This window comes from Schistocerca americana, chromosome 3, assembly GCF_021461395.2.
Source record: "Schistocerca americana isolate TAMUIC-IGC-003095 chromosome 3, iqSchAmer2.1, whole genome shotgun sequence".
NCBI classification, from domain to species: domain Eukaryota; kingdom Metazoa; phylum Arthropoda; class Insecta; order Orthoptera; family Acrididae; genus Schistocerca; species Schistocerca americana.
In genome coordinates, this window is record NC_060121.1 from 531,092,035 (window position 1) to 531,112,753 (window position 20,719).

General features: G+C 42.2%; 1 protein-coding gene across 4 annotated transcripts in view; it reads left to right on the plus strand.

The window, feature by feature from the left end:
* The window catches only part of LOC124607091 (uncharacterized protein SYNPCC7002_A1628-like), a 57,316-nt gene that overhangs the window by 28,531 nt on the left and 8,066 nt on the right, over positions 1–20,719 (plus strand). For all 4 annotated transcript variants that reach the window (XM_047139281.1, XM_047139283.1, XM_047139282.1 and 1 more), the window contains one exon: positions 1,647–1,802. In XM_047139281.1, coding sequence (XP_046995237.1) covers positions 1,647–1,802 — 156 coding nt within the window. The remainder of the gene's footprint in view (positions 1–1,646; positions 1,803–20,719) is intronic.

Genomic DNA, 20,719 nt, shown 5'->3' on the forward strand with positions numbered 1-20,719 from the left:
ACTCTCCAAGTTCATCTGTTATTCCTTACAATGTGACATGTTCTTGACATCAACAGCATTGTCATGGAACCATTTGAAAACACTACTTATCATATCATATACTTTTTTGAGTAAAATGGGAACATCTGTTTCATTCACACACACACACACACACACACACACACATTGTGTTCCACAAATCCCATCTTGAAGGAGGGCTTTCAGGAATCTGAAACAAATCAAGTTAGTAACAGGCAAATCAGTCACTTCTGGCAACTTCCAAAAAGGCTACTAACAAAAGATTATGAATAGTGCTAATACACTCACAGTGATGATCATGGTAATGAAGTCTGCATTGCTTGTAATATGATGCTGTCTTGATCACACTATTTTGTTTCTGTGAGTTGTTATTGAAGCATATAGATGTAATTTACAATAACAGCTTGAACCCACTAGTGTACAATTTTGATTCAATACTCAATAATTGCCAATACCACCTTCCTCTGTACTTTTACTTCTCACATGGCCTGTCCAGTGCTGAAAATTTTATCTTATAGCTCCTGCCTGGCTGTAAATACTTGACATCTTTTCTCATCAGCCTAATCAGCTTTACTATTACTAGTAACACTTGTCTCCCTCAAGTGTCACTGATGAAAACATAACAGTGGAACGACAATGTGCATTGTAAAAGCTCTTTTTTTGGCAACTATTCGTGGGTCTCTTGTAATCAGCTTCCAAGCAGTTGATTGTTCTTTAACCTCTGGCAGTGACAGCACATTAAAGAAAATCTTTGCATTTACTGGCTACAAGGCCAGAGCACAACATGTTTCACGAGTTTTACACTTTACAGAAATTGGTGGAGGAAATGTCATGCTAGAATAGTAAAGCTGTTTATTTGTCTTCACTGAGCAAAGTTATGATCACTCTCCTTCAGTATTGGCCACTCAGTAATAATTTCATTCTCTGCAGTACTGTCATACCCATACCATTGTAAACTTAACCAACAGTCAGTTCTTGCCTATTCGGCCTTCTACACATCATTGTGTTACACATTACTAACTCTTCACACCTTCCCCTTAGATTTACTGCACTAAATGATCATGAAGTTTTGGGAGGTTACATTTATTGCACTTTTAGAGATCAAATAACGTCATGGATTTGCAGCTGGTACTGTTGCTCTAGTCAGTTCTTAGGTGTTGTCCATCACCTGTCACAAAGGTGATATGTAAGTAACTACATGCATGTAATGTTGCCAGCAGCAAAACAGAGTGTAATGAGTTGCAACTACAATTAATGAGGCTCTTCTTGCACATCTGCAAAGTACAAGTAATGTTTGTTAATTTACTTATTGAGAGTACAATGAGCCTGAAGCTTTGTTAATTGTGTTTTGGAAGCTTAGTATTTCAAATGTACATTTCTGTGCCAATTTTTGAAATAGTCAATCAGTTGGTATTTGACAGTTATTTATCAGCATTTTCATTGTTAGAATAACTGTGGGTCGATATCAAAAATTAGATGGAAAGAGGAAAGATTAGCCATGTCCATTGGCAATATTACACAGAGAAGACTTTTTTGAAGAAATTAAGTTTTCTTAAATTTTATGTTTAATGTATTCACACTGTTTAATTATGTGAGGCAGACATTCATTATTCTGCTAATTGTTTCAGGGAGATGGCACAGCTTTCATCTTTAGGAATACAAAGGATGTGTTTACATTTTCAATGCACTGCAAGAAGAATTTTCCATTTCGGAAGCAGAAGAGCGATCTAGACATCGAACTTGATACAGGCACCAGTGATGCTGAATTTATGATGCAGCTTTGTGTAAAGTATCATATTGTACCGAATATCTCATTCACCCTACCGAATTGCCTCTGAATTACCAGTGTATATTGAAATAGTGATTGCTTGAAAAATATGGTGAAAATTTTTATAAATCATTATAATTCCAGTTGATTTCATTTTTTCTCCACATTGATGAAAGGTAGATGTTAAAATTTCAGTTCAGTTAATGAGTACATAACATCAAAATAATTTATGTACATGTAACAGATTGCTCCCTAAGAAACAATGTGAAATGATGTTGAATACATCCTATGGAACACTATGTATGTGATAATCTGCTTCTCCTCAGGAGAGATGACAATGAGCAGCAGTAAAAGAATTTATTAGTGACAAGATAACCACAAACTCTACCAGCAGATCATATAATAAAAAGTCTACTAAGCCATCGTAGAACACTCAGCACATCACTGGCCATATCACAAAACCAAACCACATCAGTTGTAACTGTCATCTTCAAGCTCCTCTATAGCTCTTTCACATAACTGTGAGTCCTGCAGGACAAATAGAGTTATCCCTGCTGACTGCACAGTGATTGGTCTACATGATCATCCTCTAGGATTATGGGCTCTACCAATAATAAAACTGCAGACCCTGTGTAACGACATAGTCAATCAAGCTGTCCGCATCTTTATCAGTGCTGCTGTCTTTCCCAGAACCGTACTTGAACTTGGATTCCATACCACATGTTATTAACCGTCTCCTCATCCATATCACTATTATTCAGTGTTATCCAGATCTGTGTCCAGTACTGCATTCCTCCTGCAGAGAATTGACACATAAGCAAAGCTGAGAACCCATTTCCTACTGAAATTGTCTTGATAGCGAGGTTAGTTTTCTTCTAGACTGTAGAATGTGACTCGTGTGTGTGTGTGTGTGTGTGTGTGTGTGTGTGTGTGTGTGTGTGTTTTGTGTACATTTGATAAAGAACTTAGTCCAGTAGCTGGTAATCTTTCAGTATACCCTTCTGCCAATGAACGTATACTACCGCTCATTAATTTCTTTGCACCTTGGTATTTCAGATTTAGAACACAAATTAAATGTTATTTCTCACAAAATATAATTATATTAACTTCCACATATATAATACAATCACAATCATTATATTTTACTTTCATCAAAATATCCTCCTTTGGATTTAATGACTGCCTCACAAACTCAAGGCATGTGGTCAATCAGTTTTCGCAGGTATCGTGAATCTATATGATTCCACATATCGTTAACATTATTCCAGCTGTTCCTTGCTGGATATATTAACTTCCCTGACACGTCCGTCCACTTCATCCCAAATCATTTCAATGGGATTACAATTGGGGCTTTGGGGCGTATCACTCAGTACTTTCTGTTTTTCCTTGTAGTTCGTACAGTATGCCGACCGATTTTTTGGGTCATTATCTTGTTGCAAGGTGAACCCTTTCCCTATTAAGCGCAATCTGCTTCGTATTGCATAATAATGAAGTATGTGATGGTACTGCTTCTGATCCATACATCCTTCTATTTTCACAATGTGGCCAACTTTATCTCTGGCTAAACATCCCCAAACCATAATAGAACCTCCATTGTGTTTAACTGTAGATAGAACACACTGCTGGGCTACCCTTTCCCCTACAAATCGGCAAACAAATATTCTCCACCTAGTTCCAAAAATCTCGAACTTCAATTAATTGGTGAACACCACCTTCGTCTACTCTTCCGATGTCTGCTTATGATGTTTTCTAGCCCATTCAAGTCTCTTCTGTTTATTTATGGGCCTTAGAAGGGGGTTTTCTTGCTGTGACACACCCTTTCAAGCCGGCTTCAGTCAGTCTCCTTTTTACTGTTACAACAGATATTGTTGTCGTGTTCATTTCTACCAATTCTGCACGAATTTGTGGTGCTGTTTTGAATCTATTTCTCTTACTGGTAATCCTGATGTATCTATCATCAAATTTTAGTTGTTTTACAAGGTCATCCTGGCTGTGGTATGTCCTTATTGCTACCTGTTGTGTTCTGGTGGTGAAGAGCGAATTGCACTGCCCTTATAGACACACTACACTGTTTCGCAATTTGGTAAATAGATAAACCTTGAAGGAACTGACATGCAGGAACCACATGTCATGTATCGCAGCAATGCTTGCCATTCGCTGTGGACATCACATCACTACAGGGAACAACACAGGTGCACCAAAAGTGGCATCCGTCAGCAAATAGGTAAACAAACATATCAGATAAATACATAATATTTATGTACACAACACTGTTTGCTGGATGCTATTGTATCTCGATGACCAAAAACAAAAATCATGACATATGTACAACTGTTGTACTACTCCTTTGCTTCATCAACTGTACCAATGGTACTAGATCTTATCTACAGAGAACTAGATGTCATTTATTGGGCGTATTGAAATTACTGAGCGGTAGTGTATACCAAAGTGAACAGCGCAATCTATCCTATTTCATACTGTTGTTTTTGATGCCAGATTTTCCATTATTTTACATTGTGTAATGCAATGTACCAAGATGATAAATAACACATCACAAACCCACTGAATTTTGCAAAAATATCTGCAGTTATGTTTTTGACCATGTGACATATGTATTGGTGATGAAACGGGGTGATACAAAGAGTTAGTCATTACAGTTGCTTTGTGTCTTTGACATCATGTTTGCTGTCCATATAATTTGTACAGTATCCACAGCATTTGAACACAGGGCATATAATGCATCACCAAGATCTTTCCTCAGTAAATTATAAGACTGTATTGCTGATGTAATATTGAAATTGTGTAAGCTGACGCCATATCTGACTACACGCTCACAGATGAGGGATATGACTGCAGCAAAATGTGACAATGTAATGCACTTTGCCTGTTATTATCATGTTAGCATGGCATACTACACACTGTGTGTGTCTTACCACATGTTAGACATATCAGTCAGTTCCCAGTATCAACACGTTGGTGCCAAGATTTGGTGCATGACTCCCCACCAATGAACAGCAAGGCAGAATTCATATTAATATATATTCATGATATCATTTTTATTTTTATTTACACGTCAAGTTCCTTAGGACCAAATTGAAGAGCAAATGTCCAAGGTCATGGAACGTGTCAGTACATAAAATTACAACATAAAAGTAATAACAGATAAAAATAAAATGTTTATGAACCCAAAAAAAAGTCAGTCCATAAGTTTAAGTAAATGCAATCAACAATATAACAAGATTCAACTTACTTGTTCAAGGAACTCCTCGACAGAATAGAAGGAGTGACCCAGTTTCGATTTGAAAGCGCGTGGATTATTGCTAAGATTTTTTAATTCGATTGGTAGCTTATTGAAAATGGATGCAGCAGTATACTGCACACGTGTCTGCACAAGAGTTAAGGAAGTCCGATCCAAATGCAGGTTTGATTTCTGCCGAGTATTAATGAGTGAAAGCTGCTTATTCTTGGGAATAAGCTAATATTGTTAACAAGAAATGACAGTAAGGAATATATACATATACAGGGCTATTACAAATGATTGAAGCGATTTCATAAATTCACTGTAGCTCCATTCATTGACATATGGTCACAACACACTACAGATACGTAGAAAAACTCATAAAGTTTTGTTCAGCTGAAGCCGTACTTCAGGTTTCTGCCGCCAGAGTGCTTGAGAGCGCAGTGAGACAAAATGGCGACAGGAGCCGAGAAAGCGTATGTCGTGCTTGAAATGCACTCACATCAGTCAGTCATAACAGTGCAACGACACTTCAGGACGAAGTTCAACAAAGATCCACCAAGTGCTAACTCCATTCGGTGATGGTATGCGCAGTTTAAAGCTTCTGGATGCCTCTGTAAGGGGAAATCAACGGGTCGGCCTGCAGTGAGCGAAGAAACGGTTGAACGTGTGCGGGCAAGTTTCACGCATAGTGATGTGAAAGATTCAGTGTTTAAACCTCCTCTACCAAGAAACGTGCCAGAACTGCGAGCTCGCATCAACAATGCTTTCGAACTCATTGATGGGGACATGCTGCGCCGAGTGTGGGAGGAACGTGATTATCGGCTTGATGTCTGCCGAATCACTAAAGGGGCACATATCGAACATTTGTGAATGCCTAAAAAAACTTTTTGAGTTTTTGTATGTTTGTACAAAGCATTGTGAAAATATCTCAAATAATAAAGTTTGTAGAGCTGTGAAATCGCTTCAATCATTTGTAATAACCCTGTATATTGAGAGACCAATGTCAAAATAGCCAGACAAGTAAACAGGGGTCAACAAGAGGTTTATTGACTTACACCACTTATTGCCCTAACCGCCCATTTCTGAGCCAAAAATATCCTTTTAGAATGGGAAGAGTTATCCCAGAATATAATGCCATACAACATAAGAAAATGAAAATAAGCAAAGTAGACTAATTTTTGTGTTGAATGATCACTCGCTTCAGATACCAATCGAATAGTAAAAATGGCAGTATTAAGTCTTTGAACAATATCCTGATCGTGGGCTTTCCACAACAGTTTATATCTATCTGAACACCTAGAAATTTGAACTGTTCAGGTTCACTAATCATAAGCCCATTCTGTGAAATTAAAACTGAGTCTTACTGTGATGTACCGTTAGTTTATTTTCTACAAGCCATGAACTTAGGTCATGAACTGCACTATTTGAAACCGAGCCAATGTTGCACACAACATCCTTTACTACCAAGCTAGTGTAATCAGCCAACAGAAATATTTTAGAGTTACCCGTAATACTAAAGGGTATATCATTTATATAAATAAGGAACAGGAGTGGCCCCAACACTGATCCCTGGGGCACCCCCCACTCAACCGTACCCCACTCAGACCCCACATCACAGCCATTCTCAACATTGTAAATAATGACCTTTTGCTGTATGTTACTAAAGTAAGAGGTGAACCAATTGTGAGCTACTCCCCGTGTTCCGTAATGGTCCAACTTCTGGAGCAATATTTTGTGATCAACACAATCAAACGCCTTAGTTAAATCAAAAAATATGCCTAACATTCAAACCTTTTGTTTAACCCATCCAGTACCTCACAGAGAAAAGAGAATATAGCATTTTCAGTTGTTAAGCGACTTCTAAAGCCGAATTGTACATTTGATAGCAAATCGTGTGATATAAAATGATTAATTATCCTTACATACAAAGCCTTTCCAATAACTTTAGCAAACACTGATGGCATACAAATAGGTCTAAAATTGCCTACATTATCCCTTTCTCCCTTTCTATAAAGCGGCTTTACTACTGAGTCCTTTAATCGTTCAGGAAACTGACCATTCCTAAAAGAAAAATTACAAATATGGTTAAATACAGGTCTAATATATGCAGCACAGTACTTTAATATTCTACTGGGCACTCCACCATAACCATGAGAGTCCTTAGTCTTCAGTGGTTTTAATTATTGATTCAATCTCCCCCTTCCCCCCAGGGGGTCCACAACTCGTTTGTGGGTACGTGCGTAGCGAGCACGGGACCCTGAGCTAATGTGGCCCTCCTTCCTTTCCGGGCTGCATACCTTCCTTTTCCACATCCTTCCCCATCCCCCATCTTCCCCCCTCCCCCTCCCCGTCACCACCACCTCTTTCCTTCCCTTTCTCCCCCTCTGGGAGTATGTTTTGTGCCTACGTCCGGAGATGGACGCTCGAAAATGTAACACATTCTTCGCCTTCTCTCCTTGCAAGTCTTCGTCCTTCTCTTTTCCTTACCTCTTCTCTTTATCCTTTCTCCGCTGCAGTGTTTGAGACCTCTCTTCTTTCCTTTCCCCTTCTTTGTTTTTCCCTTTCTCTTTTTTCCTCCCTCTGCATGTCTGAAGGCCGACCCACGCATTTCCATGCTTAGCCGGTGATGGGGTAACGCGTAATTCCCCGACCCGGGTAGACAGGTAGGACACGTACGTACCCCCTGGTAACGACCAGGCCCAGGGAGGGGTGATTACTCGAGCTGATACCTTCCGAAAGTGCCGATTGGTCCCTCCGTCCATTTCTCGGGAGGTGTGACCTGAGGTGTGAACAATCACCTAAGGCGGGAGTGCCCTCAGAGAGGGCCCCCACAAGGGAGGAGCGTGCCATCGGAGATGCCGGTAATCAAGGAGGATACTTCCGCAATGGTTTCCTCATCTTCTACTATGTCTGCTCACAAGCGTAAGTTCAATGAGTCTCAGCCACAGACAGTTCTTCCATCCTTGACACAGTTCCTTGTTGTTTCTCGGTCTGACGAAGGTCACGACTTCTCCACGGTCAACCCTTTCATTATTCAGAAAGGTGTTGACGCAATTGCAGGTCCTGTAAAGTCTTGTTCCAGATTACGAAATGGCACCTTGTTGTTAGAAACAGTCAGTGCCCTCCAGGCACAAAAATTGCTGCGTACTTCACTGCTACACACCTTCCCTGTTCGGGTGGAAGCACACCGCACTTTAAATTCCTCAAGTGGGGTCGTTTGTACATGCTCCCTCGACGGGTTGTCCGACAAGGAAATTCAACACTACCTGTCTGACCAGGGTGTAACGGCTGTTCATAGAGTCATGAAAAGGGTTGACACAAACATCGTTCCAACCCGTACTGTCTTCTTGACATTTGACAGAGTTCAATTCCCATCGAACATCAAAGTGGGCTATGAGATAATTTTCGTTCGCCCTTACATACCAAACCCTACGCATTGCTATCGGTGTCAGCGGTTCAATCATACCAGCCAGTCCTGTTCCAATCCGGCCAAATGTGTTACGTGTGGCAAGGGTGCCCATGAGAGTGCTTGTCCACCTCCATCCCCTCCTTGCATCAACTGTATGGGTGACCACGCTGCTTCCTCTCGAGATTTCCCCCATTTTAAAGACGAAAAGCTCATTCAGGAAATCAGAGTGAAGGAAAAGGTGTCGACCTTTGCTGCTCGAAAATTATTCACCAGTCGAAAGCCCACTGTGCCACAGACAGGTAAATACAGCACTGTCCTTGCCTCTCCTCGGCCAACCCTTTAGTGCCACAGTCGTCAGATCGGCCATCGCAAAGATCGCCCGTTCAACCTTCCCACTTTCGGCTGCTCACTCTAAGGCTCACCCTAAATCGGGTTCTGCTAAATCTCGAGCCCAAAAGTCAGACACCTGGACTTCCAAAAAAGGTGAAGATTTTTTACGTACCCCAAATTCACAACCATCAGTTCCTCCTTCATCTAAACATCCCGTTTCCAAAAAGGCTAATAAGAAACCCAGTTCCTCTCCTTCTCCGCCACGGCATGTCTCATCTACAGCACCACCTGGCAGTAGCCGCCCTCGGCCGTCTTCTGTGTTGCCGAGGCGCAATGCTGGCGGCCGGTCAACTGGCCTATTGCTGGTGGCAGGAGCTGCTCCTGAACAACCTATGGATCAGGATCTTCTGCCTTTGGCTGACTGCCATTCCACGCTGTCAGTCACAAGCTCTGAGCTTTCGTTGTGTTGAGGGCAATGTTGGTCACATTCTTCCATTTTCTGTCCACCCTATGTCCATTATCCATTGGAATATACGCGGCATTCAAGCCAATCGGGATGAATTGTCGATCCTCTTACGATCCTACTCGCCGGTCATCTTCTGTCTTCAGGAAACAAAGCTGTGTCCTCACGACTACTTTGTTTTACCCCATTTTCAGTCAGTCCGATTTGATCTCCCCTCTGTTGAAGGCACTCCAGCACATTGAGGACTCATGATTCTTCTCCATGATACTGTCCATTATCACCCAATCCCCTTAAACACTTCCTTCCAAGCTGTCGCTGTCGCTGTCCATAGCTACAACACTGTTTTCTGCATGCAGGAACTCCAACATGCACTCTCTTCTCGCTATTCCGCCCCAGGACCGGATGGTATCCACATCCAAAAGTTGCTGCATTTACCATACCATAGTCTGCGTTACCTCCTTCGCCTTTATAATTGAATTTGGACCGACAATATTTTTCCCAGATGATGGCGGGAAGCTATCGTCATTCCTGTACCGAAACCTGGAAAGGACAAACATCTCCCCTCTAGCTATCGCCCCATTTCTCTCACGAGTAGTGTATGTAAGGTTTTGGAGTGTATGGTGAATTGCCGTTTAGCTTGGTGGCTGGAGTCCCGCAGTCTTTTAACAACTGCCCAATGCGGTTTCCGAAAGAATCGTTCTGCATTTGACCATCTTGTTGCCCTCTCCACTTATATCATGAACAATTTTCTCCGGAAATGCCAAACGGTAGCAATATTTTTTGATCTGGAGAGAGCATACGATACCTGTTGGAGGACAGGCATCCTCCGCACACTGTTCTCTTGGGGCTTTCAAGGTCGGCTGCCCCTTTTTCTTCGCGAATTTATGGCAGAGCGCACATTTAGAGTGCGGGTCAACACTACTCTCTCCCGTACTTTCTCCCAGGAAAACGGGGTACCCCAGGGCTCTGTGCTAAGTGTTGTACTGTTTGCCATTGCCGTAAATCCCATTATGCATTGTCTCTTTCCTGATGTCTCAGGCTCCCTCTTTGTGGACGATTTTGCGATCTATTACAGCTCTCAACGGACCAGCCTTCTTGAACGATGTCTTCAAGGATGTCTCGGTCGCCTCCACTCTCGGAGCATCGAAACCGGCTTCCGCTTTTCTACCAGTAAGACCGTTTGTGTCAATTTTTGGCATCGTACGGAGTTTCTTGCACCTTCCTTACATCTGGGAGGTCTGTTTTCAGATGTCGCTAAATTCTTGGGTCTTATGTTTGACAGAAAACTGTGCTGGTCCTCCCACGTTTCCTGTCTGCGATCCGTCAACACCCTCTGTGTCCTGAATGGTACCTCCTGGGGAGCGGACCGAGTGGTCCTCCTCCGTCTCTATCGCGCCTTAGTGCGATCGAAATTGGACTATGGAAGCATAGTTTACTCCTCTGCTTGGCCGCCTATTCTTCGTCGTCTCGACTCTACCCACCACCGTGGATTACATTTAGTGTCCGGAGCTTTTTACACCAGCCCTGTGGAAAGCCTTTAAGCTGAGACTGCTGAACCTCCGCTGTCCAATCGGCGAGCTGTCCTACTGAGTCGTTATGCTAGCCATCTGTCGTCCATGCCTGCAAATCTGGCTCATGACATTTTTTTCGACGCCTCCTTGGATTTAGGGTATGCAGGCCGCCCTTCCTCCCTACTACCACCGAGAGTCCACTTCCGTCAACTGCTCCATTCTCTTTCCTTCCGCTTTCCTGAAACCTTCTTGACAACTTGGGGTACAGCACTGCCTTGGCTCCGTCCCCGGACCTGCCTGCTTCGTGACCTTTGTCAGTGTCCCAAGGATGGTACCCCTTCACTTGTTTATCGTCGGGCATTTGCTGCTCTATGCGCACAAGTGAAGGATGCCACATTTATTTACACTGATGGCTCAAAAACATCATTAGGTGTTGGGAGTGCCTATATTGTTGGCGACACCCCAAATCGATTTCGGCTTCCCGACCAGTGTTCGGTTTATACTGCGGAGCTTTACGCTGTTCTCCAGGCTGTCCAATACATCCGTCGACATCAGCGGATACAGTAAGTTATCTGTTCAGATTCTCTCAGCACTCTCCTCAGTGCCCAAGCTCTCTACCCTGTCCACCCTCTGGTCCACCGGATTCAGGACTGCCTCCACTTGCTCCACTTGGGGGGCGTCTCTGTGGCGTTCCTCTGGCTCCCAGGACACGTTGGTATCTGTGGAAACGAGGCGGCCGATATAGCGGGCAAGGCAGCAGTCTCTCTTCTTCGGCCAGCTATTCGCATGATTCCTTTCGCCGATCTACGGAGTGTTTTATGTCGTCGTGTTGCTTTTTTATGGCACTCACATTGGTCAACACTTCCCAATAATAAATTGCGGGACGTGAAAGCTCTTCACTGTGCTTGGACCTCTTCCTCCCGAACACGTCGTCGGGAAGAGGTAATTGTAACTAGACTCCGGATAGGGCACTGTCTTTTTAGCCATCGACATCTTTTAAGTGGCGATTTTCCCCCAATCTGTCCCCGGTGCTCTCAGCTGTGGACGGTAAGACACCTTTTACTTGAGTGCCCCTATTTTACTCCATTACGCGCCCGTCTACAGCTGTCGCCTGAAATATCTTCCATTTTAGCAAATGACGCGCGCTCAGCCGATCGCGTTCTCGAGTTTATTAGTGCCAGTGAGATGGCGTCAGTCATTTGAAGCTCTTTTTGGGGACAACCAACCCCCTTCTATAGTGGTTTTTTTAAAGCTTTCCTTCTGTTTTTAGTTTCTACAATTTTTTGAGTTTCGTTCCCATTGCTGCTGGTTTCCAGTTTCGTTTTTTTTACCTTTTCCTAAGTCACAGACTGGGCGCTAATGACCGTAGCAGTTTTGCGCCCAAAAACCATTAAAAAAATAAAAAAAAAATCTCCCCCTTGTCGGTATCACAGAGAAGTATTTCAGACATCAATCTCTGAAAGGTGTTTACTATGCAAGTTATATGATTCTCTGTAGAAGCTAAAGTTTTATTTAATTCATCAGCAATACTCAGAAGATGGTTGTTAAATACTGTACATATATCTGATTCATCAATAACATTATTTTTACTGCGAACTGACTTTATATCGTCGACCTTGATCAGACACTTCCTTCACAACTGACCATATGGTTTTAATTTTATTCTGTGAATGAGCTATTCTATTTGTGTACCACATACTCTTTGCCTTCCTAACAACATTTTTAAGCACCTTATAGTACTGTTTGTAAAGGGATACCGCAGCTTGAATGTGACTACTTTTAACATTTTGATATAATTCCCGCTTTGTTCTACATGATATCCTTATCCCATTAGTCAGCCACCTGACTGCCTATTATTGCTAGTACCCCGTTTAGAACATTCTAATGGAAAACAACTCTCAAAGAGCATGAGAATGGTGTTAAGGAAAGCATTATACTTATCATCTATGTCATCGACGCTATAAACATCCTACCCCTCTTGTTCCTTGACAAGGTTTAAAAAACTCTCTATTGCTGTTGGATTAACTTTCCCAAGTAGTTTGTAATTACATGTGACATTTGTTTGAATACAAAAGCCTTTTAGTGTTAAAATTTGTGCATCGTGGTTTGAAAGGCCATTCATGCTTTTACTAACAGAATGCCCATCTAGTAACGAAGAATGAATAAAAATATTGTCTATGGCTGTGCTACTGTTCCCCTGCACCGTAGTTGAAAAAAAAAAAAAACACAGTGTTCATCAGATCATAAGAATTTAGGAAATCTACCTACATCCTTTTTCTTGCACCATCATACACAAAATTTATATTGAAGTCACCACGTATAACTAACTTCAGGTACTTCCTACAAAGTGAATCAAGAGTGCTCTCTAGCTTGAGCAGAAATACTCTTAAGTCAGAGTTAGGGGACCTATAAACAACAACAATTAGAAGTTTAATTTCATTAAATTTAACTGCCCCTGCACAACATTCAAGTATCTGTTCAGTGTAGTGCTGTGATAGGTCTATGGACTCAAATGGAGTACTGTTTTTTACGTACCTAGCCACTCCCCCACCCTTCAATGAACTCCTTGAAAAACAGCTAGCTAATCTGTATCCTGGTAAAGGAATCCTCTGAATAATTGTCAAATTATTTAAGTGGTGCTCCAACATACCAGTAATTTCAGAGTCAACATCTGTAAGCAGTTCACCAACTTTATCTCTAAGACCTCTTATATTTTGATAAAATATGCTAATTCCTTCTCTACTTGAAAACATGACATCCTCTGAAGGTGAGCCCTTAGTTAGAGGGACTTCCTTTAAGCAGGTGTACCTCTAAGCTGACTTCAGTCTAAAAAAGGTGCACCTCTAACACCAACTATTACAGGTATTTTTCTCTGAGCGATCCCACCATCACCCACTACACTGTCACCTATAAGCTTTGCCAGCCTCCCCTTCCCATACCTATTGAGGTGCACGCCATACCTAGTGAAACCTGATCTGCTGATAGACCCAACTGGAAGCACTGAAATGGGCCCTCTGCCATCATCCACCCCATGTTAATGCGCCTAACAGCAGCATTAAGATGAGGCCGATCATGATGCTGAAACAGTTGCATGAAATGCACATTATTGCCACCAGTTTGAGTAGCTATCTTTACCAGGTCACCAACTACATCACATTCCCCGTCCCTATCAAGATTGTTCCTGCTCCACCTACTATCACTACCTGATCCTCTTTTGTAAAATTTCTACATAACTCCCCTATGCTGTCAGTCACCTGAGCCAACCTTGCACTAGGCTTCACAAAGCTGGTGACCTGGTACTCACTCCCCAACACTTCCTGCAACTGCTGGCCCACACCTCTACTGTGCGAACTACCTAACAGCAGAACATTCTTCTTTCTGTTTGACTTTGCAACTAACCTAGGCCTCCTAACTGCTGAGGACTGCTGCATGTTCCCTACATCTACAGCTACAACAGGCTCCTCTCCACTCAACTCTGACAGTTGGTCAAATCTATTGCATATATGTGAAGTATAACTGTCTGAATACCTCCTCTTCCTTGCTGCCTTCTTGCCAACTGCTTGTTCCCATTCCCCACCATCCTTCACCCTCTTCAACCTATCTAGTTCCTCCTTTGCGCATTGTAACTGCACCTGAAGGGCACAGATCTTACACTCTTGCTCCTCTATCAACTTATTTCTACTACAGATTCTGCATTCCCAGGAGAGGAACTCGCTAGAATGCCCACTGGCTTCCCCACTGCATTCCCCCCCAATGAAAATTCTTTGAACAAATCCCACGCCGTAATCCACTATTCACAAACCTTCGACAGAGCCCACACTTCTCACTTATGGTAAAATTTTACAGTTACTGAAAAAAACTATTTGTCTACATTCTCTAAGTTCAGTTACACCAGTAGAACTATTTATAGAACTAACAATAACGATCTCGAAATACTCTGTCTACTAAGAAAGCAACTACTTGTATTAATACTACTACTACACCACAGCTAATACCAATGATGATGGCATTCTCTTGGATCTTGGTGAAGCATTATATGCCCTGTGTTCACATGGCTGAGGACATTGCACAACTTACATGGACAGCTCTTTGTATCACTCTGTTTTGCCACCAATACCTTAACATGTATAAGAAATGGTCGAAAACATATAACTGCAGATATTTTTGCAAAATTCAAAGGTGTTGTGATTTGTGTTATTTATCTTACTGGTACATCACATTACACAATGTTAAATGTCGTTTCTGAAAGTATTTTTATGGAGTGTAGCCCTGATTGGAAGTGAAACAGACAAGAAGAGAACAGAAGCTTTTGAAATGTGGTGTTACAGAAGAATGCTAAAGATTAGATGGCTAGATCATATACTAATGAGAAGGTACTGAATAGAATTGGAAAGAAGAGAAATTTGTGGCACAATGTGACAAAGAAGGGCTCTATTGGTAGGACACAGTCTGAGGCAACGAGGGATCACCAGTTTAGTACTGGTAGGAAGCGTGGGGCTAAAAATTGTAGAGGGAGACCAAGAGATGAATACAGTAAGCAGATTCAGAGGGATGTAGGTTGCAGTAGTTACCTGGAGATGAAGAGGCTTGCACAGTACAGAATAGCATGAAGAGCTGCATCAAACCAGTATGTGGACTGAAGACCACAACAACAACATATATCAATAAATCATTAAAAGTAATTACTCTTGCGGTTGCTTTTATATTTTTATTACATGCATCTCCATAAGTCTGGCAGTATTGAACAGGTGAGTGACATTGTCAACAGTATCTTTGTGTTGTGTGGTAGTCTCCAATCTTGGGTCTAGTCTACACAGCTGCCTATGCCGGTAGTCCAAATTGTGTGCAAATCTTATGATCTCTGCATAACTGCTGCAACCTACATGCATTTGAACCAGTTTGCTTTATCTGCACATAAATCTCTCTCTACAATTTTTACTACTCCCACAGACACTTCCTCCTGTTACCAAATTTATTACTCCATGATGCCTCAAGACATGTTTCATCAGCTAGTCTTTTCCTTTAGTCATGTTGTGCCATAAATTTCTTTTGCCCCCAGTTTCATTACCTGATCTACCTATCTAATTTTCAGCATTATTCTGTATTATCACATTTCAAAAGTTGGTAAGCAAACTAATAATCTTTCCACATGTCACTTCCATCAAAGGATACACTCCAGGCATACACCTACAGAACCCTTAAATTTACATCAGTGTTAACAAATCCGCACTTCTCAGAAGTACTTCACTAGTCATTGCCAGCTTGTGTTTTACACCTCCCTACTTCAGCCTTAGGAAGTTATTTTGTGTCCAAATAACAAAACTTATCTACCACTTTTAGTGTCTCATTTTGTTAGCTAAGTTACTTGGCGTCACCTGATGTAATATGGCTACATTCCACAATCCTTAGTTAACTTTTGTTGATATCCATATTGTAACCTCTTTCCAAGATGCTGTCCATTCCATTCAGCTGATCTTTCAAGTTCTGTTCCTTATCTGATATAATTACGTCATTGACGAAACTTAAATGTTTTTATTTCTTCTCTTCTTTCTTTCTTTCTCTTCTTTCCTGTGTTCTACAAGTCACCATCCAAACCACACTCCATGTTTTACTTATGAGCCACACTGTACCAACTGTCTCCTTTATTGAGTTTGGCCCAAACAGCCAGAGGTAGTGGTCATGGGTGTGTGAGCTGCATTTGTGTGAATGAATGTATGTATGTATGTATGTATGTATGTTGTGTATTTCTGAAGAAGGCCTTCTGGCCAAAAGCTTACGTGTTTAGTAGTCTTTTTGTTGTGCCTGTCTGCAACTCGATGTCTCTGGTATATGATGAGTAGCAATCCTTCCTTTTCATAATATTGCCATTACACCATCCTGGATTTTCCATTGTTTATTTCTTAGATTCTTATTGACATCTATGGGTATTAAGTCCGTCGTGTATATCTTGCACACTAGGTGGAATAATTTTGTCGTGGCATGTTCTCCTAAGGAACATCATCTACTGTGTGCATTGTTTCAACTTACGTCTTTCAGTGTTGTGTCAGATTCTTCTTACTGTGTCGTATCTCCTGTCTCGTGTTTATCTTTTCCCACTTCAGTCTATAGTATTATTTTCAGGTGCATATTCATACATGCTGCTACAGTTTTGTATTTCCCCTCTAGTTATTCCTGCTTTCCTGCTTGGCACTTTCTGTCAATCTCTGTATTCCCTTCTGCTTGCTTCACTTACCGTGTTTGTATATTTTCATCTTTCGTTGATTATATTCAATATCTCGTGTTATCCAAGGATATATCTATGTTTGAACAGGCTTCTCCCCTCCTGTTTTCTCCACTGCAGAACAGTCACCACTATGAATGTAACATGTTTTTACTGGCCAGACTGGCACTAGCTGATGTAGATTTGCGTGTATCACTGAACATCTAATAAATTTCCATCAGTTTTAGATGCTGTGAGTATTTGTCATATATCACTGCTGCACTCTTCTTTCGAACTTGTGGAAAAAATTATGAACAGCAAATTTTCTCATTTGGACATACCTTCTAGCATGGGCCACAAAGTTTTTGAAGTCAAGGACACCAGCATGTGAGTAGAGGTCTGCGCAGATACAAATGCATCCACACTGCATTGACAGGTCCCTTCTTGTCCGCATCCACAAATTCCATATCTGCATCCATGGATATTTGAAGATGTTTGATTGTTCAAAGAGATCAACAATGTTCCATGAAGTGGAACATGCTGCTCCTATGTATTGGAAAACATTCTTCACCTAGAAACAGTGTTGTGCAGACAATTGACGGTTTTCTTTAAATTTCTCGATATATTGATTGGATAGGGGCTGTACTGGGCCCTCACATCTATAAGGAAGTGCACCATCTCAAGAGATGCATTTCCATAAGCAATTTCAAAAAGTAAAATGTCTTTGTGACAAGACTAATGAGTTTTTTTGTCATAGCTACCTTCAAATTGGGCAGGACTACAGGAACTTCTTAGTTTCTTTTAGTATTTAAAAAAGTTATATTGTACTATTTTTCCAGCCTGACACGCAAATCAGAAGTCCCTGTTTTGTATGCGGTATAAGAATACACTTTTTCACATCCAAAATAAATCACTATATCAATATTATGAAAAGGAAATTTGTTACCATATAGCAGAGATGCTGAGTCGCAGATAGGCGCCACAGAAAGATTGTCACAAATAAAGCATTCGGCCTGTAAGGCCTTTGTCAAAAATAGTCAACAGACACAAACACTCACACAAATGCAAATCACACACACGACTGCAGTCTCAGGCAACTGCAGCCACACTGCGAGCAGCAGCACCAGTGGATGATGGAACTGGCAACGGGATGGGGTAAGGAAGAGGCTGGTTTGGGGAGGGGTAGGGATTGTAGGGTAGGGGTGGCGGACAGTGCAGTGCTGCTGGGGAGCATGCAGGGACAAGGTGGAGAGGGTAGGGCAGCTATGTGCAATCAGGAGGTAAAATGGGGACAGGGAAGGGGTGGGGAGAGGGGGTAGCGGAAAATGAGAGAAGTAAAAAAGATTGGGTGCGATGGTGGAATGAGGGCTGTATAGTGCTGGAATGGGGAAGGTCGGCTGGATGGGTGACAACAATGACTAACGAAGGTTGAGGCCAGGAGGCTTATGGGAATGTAGGATATATTGCAGGGAAAGTTCCCACCTGCGCCATTCAGAAAAGCTAGTATTGGTGGGAAGGATCCATATGGTACAGGCTGTGAAGCAGTCATTGAAATGAAGGTTGCCATGTGTGGCAGTGTGTTCAGCAACAGGGTGCTCCAGTTGTTTCTTGGCCATAGTTTGTCAGTGGCCATTCATGTGGACAGACAACTTGTTGGTTATCATGCCTACACAGAATGCACCACAGTGGTTGCAGCTTAGCATGTAGATCACGTTTCACAGGTAGTCCTGTCTTTGAAACTTCCTGGCAGATTAAAACTGTGTGCCGGACCGAGACTCGAACTCGGGACCTTTGCCTTTCGCGGGCAAGTGCTCCACCAACTGAGCTACCCAAGCACGACTCATGCCCCGTCCTCACAGCTTTACTTCTGCCCGTACCTAGTCTCCTACCTTCCAAACTTTACAGAAGCTCTCCTGCGAGGTTAATTGTTAGTAACTATGATTATGTGTTAAGAAGCATTTAATGAGTTCATTGGCTATATCTTTTAGTGTGTCATAATTTTTGCCAAAGTGATTGTTGAAGAACTGAATCTCATGCAGGTCACTGTGTTCCTTGTTTAATAATGCTGGTGAACAAATTTTTGTATAACGACAATATGAAAAGCATTGATTGCTACTCACCACATAGAGGAGGCATTGTGTCACAGACAGAAACAATGAAAAGACTGCTAACATTCACTTTCAGACAAAAAAAGTCCTCTATCAGGAGCAGGAAACAGACACATTCATATGGATACTGTCTACAACTCTTCAGGTCCAACTGCAGTCTGTGCCTGTGTCAGGCATCAGCAGCAGTATGTGGTGGGGGTAAGGAGGAGGCATTGAGGTGGTGAGGGTTGGAGGGCTGTGCAGGGGGAGGGGAATAGGAGAGGGAGATGTAGAGAATGGGAAAAGGCTAGTAGGTGCATTGGTGGGACAAAGTTGTTCGCAGTAAGAGAGTGAAGGGGAGGGAGAGTTCCTACCTGCACAGTGCACAAAAGCTGGCATTGGTAGAATGGATGCTGATAGCATAATTTCAGTGAAATACATCATGTTAGGCAGCTTGTTCAGCAAGTCGATGGTTCATTGGTAACTGTTTGGCAGTGGCCTTCCATGTTGTTGTTAGTTGTCATGTTAACATAGAAAGCAGCACAGTGGTTGCAGCTTAGTTTGTAGAGCATGTGACTGCTTTCACAGATAGCCCTGCGTTTGATGGGATAGGAGATGTCTGAGACTAGACTGGAGCAGGTGGTCATGGAAGGATGGATAAGACAGATCTTGAGATGTTGCATCTGGGTCTATTGCATGGATATGAACCATGAGGCAACAGGTTGGGAGCATGGGTGGCATAGTGATGGACAAGGATATTGGGAGATTCATTGGTCAGCAGAATACCACTGTGGAAGGGGTGAGGGGGGGATAGTGGGTAGGATATTCCTCATTTCAGGGCATGGCAGGCTGGAGACTGAACCCTGCCAGAGAATGTGATTCAGTTGTTCCAGTCCTGAGTGGTAATGAGCAAAAAGAGGAGTGTTTCTTTTTGGCCATGGTACTGAGTAACGATAGGATTGCTGCTCCTTGGCCAGATGGTGGTTTTGTGGGAGGTGGTAGGTGACAAGTGACAAGACATCTGTTTCTGTACAAGAATGGGTGGGTAGCTTTGGTTTGTGAAGACCTCTGTGAGACTTTTGGCATATTTGGAGAGGAACTGCTCATCACTGCAGATGTGACAACCATGGGTGGCTAGGCCCTATGGAAGTGGCATCTTGGTAGTGAAAGAGTGGTGGTAGTTGAAGTGGAGATATTTCTGATGGTTGATAGGTTTGATGTGGATGGAGGCACTGACATAGCCATCCTTGAGATGGAGGTCAGCATTGAGGAAGGTGGCTTATTGGATTGAAGATGAAAAGTTGAAGCAAATGGAAGAAAAAGTGTTGAGGTTCTGGAGGAATGTGCATAGGGAGTCTTCACCCTCAGTCCAGATCATGATGATGTCATCAATAAATCAAACTAGGTGAGGGGTCTTGGGAATCTGGATGGTTAGGAAGCCCTTCTCTAAATGGCCCATGAATGGGTTGGCACAGAATGGTGTCATACAGGTGCCCATTGCTGTACCATGTATTTGTTTGTATGTGATGTCTTCAAAGGAAAGATAATTGTGGGTGATGATATAGTTGGTCATGGTGACAAGGAAGGAGATTGTAGGTTTGAGGTCAGTTGGGCATTAGGAAAGGTAGCGTTCAGTAGTGGCAAGGCCATGGGTGTTATGAATGTCAATCTAGAGTAAGGTGGCACAGACAAT